Source organism: the organism of the source record quoted next, unplaced genomic scaffold (assembly GCF_019419815.1).
Source record: "Pyrus x bretschneideri cultivar Hongxiangsu unplaced genomic scaffold, Pyrus_bretschneideri_v1 Contig7, whole genome shotgun sequence".
NCBI classification, from domain to species: domain Eukaryota; kingdom Viridiplantae; phylum Streptophyta; class Magnoliopsida; order Rosales; family Rosaceae; genus Pyrus; species Pyrus x bretschneideri.
The window spans coordinates 4,604,576-4,610,693 of record NW_025999809.1 but is presented as its reverse complement, the minus strand read 5'-3'; the positions used below and the strand labels follow the sequence as shown (position 1 = coordinate 4,610,693).

The following is a 6,118-nucleotide window of genomic DNA, read 5'->3' as shown; positions in this document are numbered from 1 at the left end:
TATACACAAACAATGTCCGAAATTAGGTGTAGCGTAAGTTGTATGCTTTTACAAGATGAGATACACAAACAATGCCCAAATCGTTTCTGTATTTTTTCGTTTGGAACCATGTTTAGCTGGCTTGTCCTGAATGGATTTCTGGAACAGAATTATAATCTAAAATTTGGACTACTAGCTAGCTTAGGGTCTGAAACTGATGTATGATTAACCAGTTAAATGATTGGGTTGATGATGAATCATCCACTACACAGTTACTACCCTGTATAGCATGAGAATGCATTGCCTTGGGCAACAAGAAAGAGGCATTCCCTAATTCCGAATGTGTTCACACTCACTTGACCTTAATTATTATCATCTTTGCTAGCTAGCTTCAACTTAATCTTTCTCTACACTCTACACTTAACCTCAATTCTAACTATTTGTATGTTGTATATTTGATCATGTTTAATTAATGAATTAACTAAACAGAAGGCATGTTGTGTTAACAATCTGCAAATGCGAAGCAATACAACCATGAAATGAAATGATGAGTACCCGCAGATATCCACCCTGCGGTGTCGCCTTGCAGCGACGAAGCGGGTGTCTATAGGACAATATGATTTCCCCTGTCCGAAGGCTAGCTCCAGGGTGAGTAGCAGCAAATTGAAATAGCTATTTGCTTAATCCACAAGTTAATTAATTATCTGCAACCGGGATAAGTAAGTTGAATAGAAACCATGAAGAGGAAGCTCCAAAATTTCAAAGATAAGAATTACCACTGCTAGAAGGTAGTGGTTGAAACTTAAAACTACAAGATAAGATACACAAACAATGTCCAAATCGTTTATGTATTTATTCGATTGAAACCATATTTTGCTAGAATGGTCCTAAATGGCTTTCTGAAACATAATTATAATCTAAAAATTGAGACTATTAGCTTGCTTAGGGACTGAATCTGATATATGAGGAACCACTATAATCTAAAAAGTTAACACTAAGAATATTCCAGAGAATATTCCCTGACAGAATATTCCCTGACGAAATATTCCATTTGGGTTGGGCTGGTGGGTTTGGGCTGAAGGGTCCTAGGCCCAAAAGCCTAGTTTCAAAGGGTCAAGGGTTTGGGTTCAATGGGCTGGATTGGTGACGGGCCTGGGCTAGACCCGACAGTTTCTTACACGACACGGTGACACGACATGAAAATAATGGGTTTCAGATCAACACGATAACTAATCGGGTCATTATCGGGTGACCCATTAAGAACCTGTTAATAAAAGGTTCTTAACAGGTATACACACGTGTAACACGTGGGTAACCTGTTTCGACTCGTTAAGAAAAATAAATTATAATTTTAAAGTTTAATTACTAAAATTTTTATTATAAAATACAATAGTCATATTGTATATATTGGTATATTCTATATTAAATATATATTTTTGTATTATTATTCTATATAAGTTAAAAAAAATTAAGTTTTATTCATTTATTTATTTTTATTATGAGAGTTTCTTATTATCATTAATAGGATAAATTTTACTTAACTTGTTGTTGCCAAAATTAAAATCAACTAGTATAGTATTAGTATAGGCAATGAGACATCCCTACAAGTATGAAAAATGTGAAAGAATATATAAACACTCGTGATTCATCATTCCTCCACGAGTAGACAATGATTACACTTACATTATCGTTTATATTTTTAAAACCCTTCAAACCATCATGAATAGTGTTTTTATTTGAGTGTAAAAGTAATAAAATTAATAATAATTATTGTAGAAGTGTAAGAAATGTAATACACACACACACACACACACACACACACACACACACAATCACTCGTTGTGACAAGCTTTACAACTTTCGTGAAGGGGTTAACTTCGAAATCCGACACTATAATCCATAAACCTTAAATTTGTATTTAACTGTCGATTGTCGTTTAGACTTTATTCTTTATATTGAATTTCATTGTAAAAAATTTCTTTTTTGAAAACATGATCTTCTGGGGGATGTAGGAAGATGAACGGTTCGGATCTTTGATATCACGTCCCGATATTTATGGTTAATTGAAATATGAGTCGATGTTATATAGTTTGTAGAGACTTTATAAACACCAAGCAATATTTTCACTAACAGTAAAACTCCGAACATAATGTCAACGATCCGAACTGTTCATCTTCCTGTATCCTCTAATAGATCATGTTTTCAAAAAATAAAATTTAAAAAAATAAAATTTGGTGAGAAAAATGAAGCATAAATGTAAACAATAATCGACGGTTAAATTTTGATATATGATTTATATGATTATAGTGATACATTTCAAAGTTAAACCATTCATGAAAGTTGTAAAGCTTGTCATTACGAGCGTTTATATATATTTTTCTATATTTTTCGCACTTCTACATTAATTAAAAAACTATTAAAGACTTTACTTAAACAATAGCCATAGGATAAATGAGAAGAGAGTGCTAATGTAGAAAGTCTCACTGAACATATCATCAATATAACTCTTGAAGACAATATATCAAGTCAAAGTTCCAATACCGTTTCCTATAGTGATTGATGAAAATTGAAGAGTTTGATTGTAAGAAAATGTGCAAGGTTCCAAACCTTGAAACATAACTCCCTTAATTTTGCAAATCTTTTAAACATTTGATATTTTGTAACGTTCTAATGTTTTTTTTTATTTTTTTATTATGCTCTTATTTTGGGTATGTAAATATGTAATACTTGAAAGATAAATGCGTTTTTATGTTTTGAATGTGATAATATGGTATGTATATACTTATTAATATTATGTTTTTTATTTGATTATTATTGGTTTAAAATATTTTCCTTAACGGGTAACGGGTTGGGTCATATTACTTGTTAATATTATCGGGTCAATTTCGGATCGAGTCATTTTACACGTTTATTTTAATGGGTGCTACACAACATGATAGTATTGTTAAAGATTCAATTGGTGATAAAACTTAGAGCTAGTTAGTTTGTTGTGGTGGTTGTATTAGACTAGTAATTAGTTGAGATTGTTGTATAGGTGGCAAGGTGGTTAGAAGGTTAGAGTTATGTGAGAGTGTAGAGGGTATACATACATACATATATATATGTTAGAGTTATGTGAGAGTGCAGAGGGTATACAAAGAAGACACTAAATTGGAGACTGCAAACCGCGGCCGAATTTCGGAGGGTAACTTCGTAAATTTAGGAGGGTGTTGAAAAACGGTCGCACAAGAATCAAAATAAAAACCCCTCTCCGCTATTGCATCATTGCACGCAGCTGCACGAACAAAACGCAGAAAATACATTTTCTGCGTCGAGTCTGCCCCTTTCCCTCTCACTCGCAGCGTTGCTTCTGCTTTGGTCTCTTCCTTTTCCTACTGCCTAGCATATAACAAGGTAACTTTATTTCTAGCTTTTTATTATTCAATTTCAGTTTATATATATTTTTTTTAAATGAAAGAACGATACTTTTTTTTGCTTCAATTCTTATTTCGCTTTTGAATTTCAATTGGCATAATTGTGGAATCTTCTGATCTTTTTGTGTGTGTAGAAGAACAAGGGTGAGGTCCATAATTGACATTGCACAAATGACGAACAAAACATCCAAAATTGGACAATACTTGTTGGTGAATATTCTGTCAACTCTGCCTCCGAAATCTCTGATGCGATTCAAGTGCGTCGCTAAATGGTGGCATGCTCTCATCAACGACCCCAGGTTCGTCGACAAGCACCTCTCCCATTCCTTGCTGGACGATCAATCCACTCGTGTCCTTTTGAAGCGAATGTTATTCCCTTCTACAGAGGACCCAAACAGGGACAAATTTCAATCCGTATTCTCAGTGCTTACTTTTGACAATGTCATTGTTGATGACGACGATGGTGTTGTGCACAAGTGTAGCACTCTTTCTGGGATCGAGGACTTCGATATTCCTCTTTCTATGAGTCTAGAGATTGGAGATGATCAATCATTTCATGTTACAGGTCATTGTGATGGAATCATTTGTCTAGCTCGACCTAATTCTACTAAGGTGCTTTTGTGGAATCCGGCAATTCAGGAATTCAGGGTCCTTCCCTCGGAGACATACATTCCAGATTGGTTCGACGAAGCATCCCTTAGGGATCCTCATCCTTGGTGGTTGGATATGCCTTACATGCCACTAACAGATCGGTTCCACGATGTTTTGGGATTAGGCTATGATCCTAAATCTAAGATTACAAAGTTGTCAAAATTGGATTTTCTTGTTCAGAATTGCATGGCGGCACACAACATTTGATTATTCATCCTCTCAAGGTAGTGGTGTATACCTTGGGAACTAATTCTTGGAGAGAGATCGAGCCTTGTTCTTTAGAAACGGAAACTACTTTCCTTTGGCCTGAAACTTTTCAGGTGTACTTCAAGGGGATGTGTTATTGGATAGGAAGTGAGCAACAAAAGGAATTTGTCCATTTCTATGATGCCGGCCGTCAGGAGGAAGAAAAGATTAGGCGAGTGATCATTTTGTTTGACATGAGTCGAGAGGTGTTTCATGACATACTGTTACCACATGAGATGCTAGAGTTCAATGATTTCGAAGGAATTGGTATTCAAATGTGTCTTAAGGTGTGGAATGAATCCATCGCTCTTTTTCGCTTGAATTATAATACTTTTGAAGGTGGTGATACACTACCCTTTGAAATGTGGCTCATGGATGATGATTCTCGTGGTGGTGCGAATAATGAGGGCGGTGTTTGGACAAAACACTTTGCTGCCAAGATCCCATGGTTCTCATTGTCCCCCTTGCTCCTGCAGAACACATCGGCAATGTGGAAAAGCAACGAGGTTCTTATGGTAGAGGAAAATGGAGGCATAGTATGCTATAACCTCGGCACTAAAAAGTTAAAAAATCTACCCATTCAAAGTGCTGTAAGGATTATTCCCATTTTTCCTCTGCCACCTTCTTATTTTCCAGAGTGCAAAGCAAATCATTCACCCGTTGTATATGTGAAGAGTATGGTTTCGGTCACGGAAGGCAACAACAAGTACATGTGTACGTAGACATCGAAAGTAATGAAATCCTTTTGTTGTCCAAATTATGGATGTCTTTAAGAAACTTGGAGTCGATTAAAAATTTACGAGTATATTTGATCATGTTTGATTAATGAATTAACTAAACAGAAAAGGCATGTTCAACAATCTGCAAATATGAAGCAATACAACCAAGAAACGAAATGATGGCTACCCGCAGATATCCACCCTGCAGTGTTGCCTTTCAACGAAGAAGATGAGATACACAAACAATGTTCGAAATTAAGTGTATTGTAAGTTGTACATTTTTATAAGATGAGATACACAAGCAATGCCTAAATCGTTTCTGTATTTTTTCGTTCGGAACCATGTTTAGCTAGCGTTGTCCTGAATGGATTTTTGAAACAGAATTATAATCTAAAATGTGGACTACTAGCTAGCTTAGGGTTTGAATGTGATATATGATGAACCACTTTATATAATTGGATTGATGATGAATCGTCCACTACACAGTTACTACCCTTTATAGCATGAGAATGCATTGCCTTGGGCAGCAAGAAAGAGGCATTCCCTAATTCCGAATATGTTCACACTCACTTGACCTTAATTATTATCATCTTTGCTGGCTAGATTCAACTTAATCTTTCTCTACACTCTACACTTAACCTCAATTCTAACTATTTGTATGTTGTATATTTGATGATGTTTATTAATGAATTAACTAAACAGAAGGCATGTTGTGTTAACAATCTGCAAATGTGAAGCAATACAACCATGAAATGAAATGACGAGTACCCGCAGATATCCACCCTGCGGTGTCGCCTTGCAGCAACGAAGCTGGTGTCTATAGGACAATATGATTTCCCCGGTCCGAAGGCTAGCTCCAGGGTGAGTAGCAGCAAATTGAAATAGCTATTTACTTAATCCAGAAGATAATTAATTATCTGCAAACGGGATAAGTAAGTTGAATAGAAACCATGAAGAGGAGAGCTCCAAAATTTCAAAGATAAGAATTACCACTGCTAGAAGGTAGTGGTTGAAACTCCAATTTACAAGATAAGATACACAAACAATGTCCAAATCGTTTCTGTATTTATTTGATTGGAACCATATTTAGCTAGCGTGGTCCTAAATGGA

The 6,118-nt window shown here is 35.6% G+C and overlaps 1 protein-coding gene across 1 annotated transcript; it reads left to right on the top strand.

The window, feature by feature from the left end:
- The first annotated feature begins 3,242 nt into the window (after positions 1-3,242).
- Positions 3,243-5,186, top strand: LOC103927726 (putative F-box/kelch-repeat protein At3g17540). Its single transcript, XM_009336670.2, has 2 exons — positions 3,243-3,372; positions 3,527-5,186. The coding sequence occupies exon 2, from the start codon at positions 3,564-3,566 to the stop codon at positions 4,248-4,250; it is 687 nt and encodes a 228-aa protein (XP_009334945.2). The 5' UTR covers positions 3,243-3,372; positions 3,527-3,563; the 3' UTR covers positions 4,251-5,186.
- The last annotated feature ends 932 nt before the right edge of the window (positions 5,187-6,118 follow it).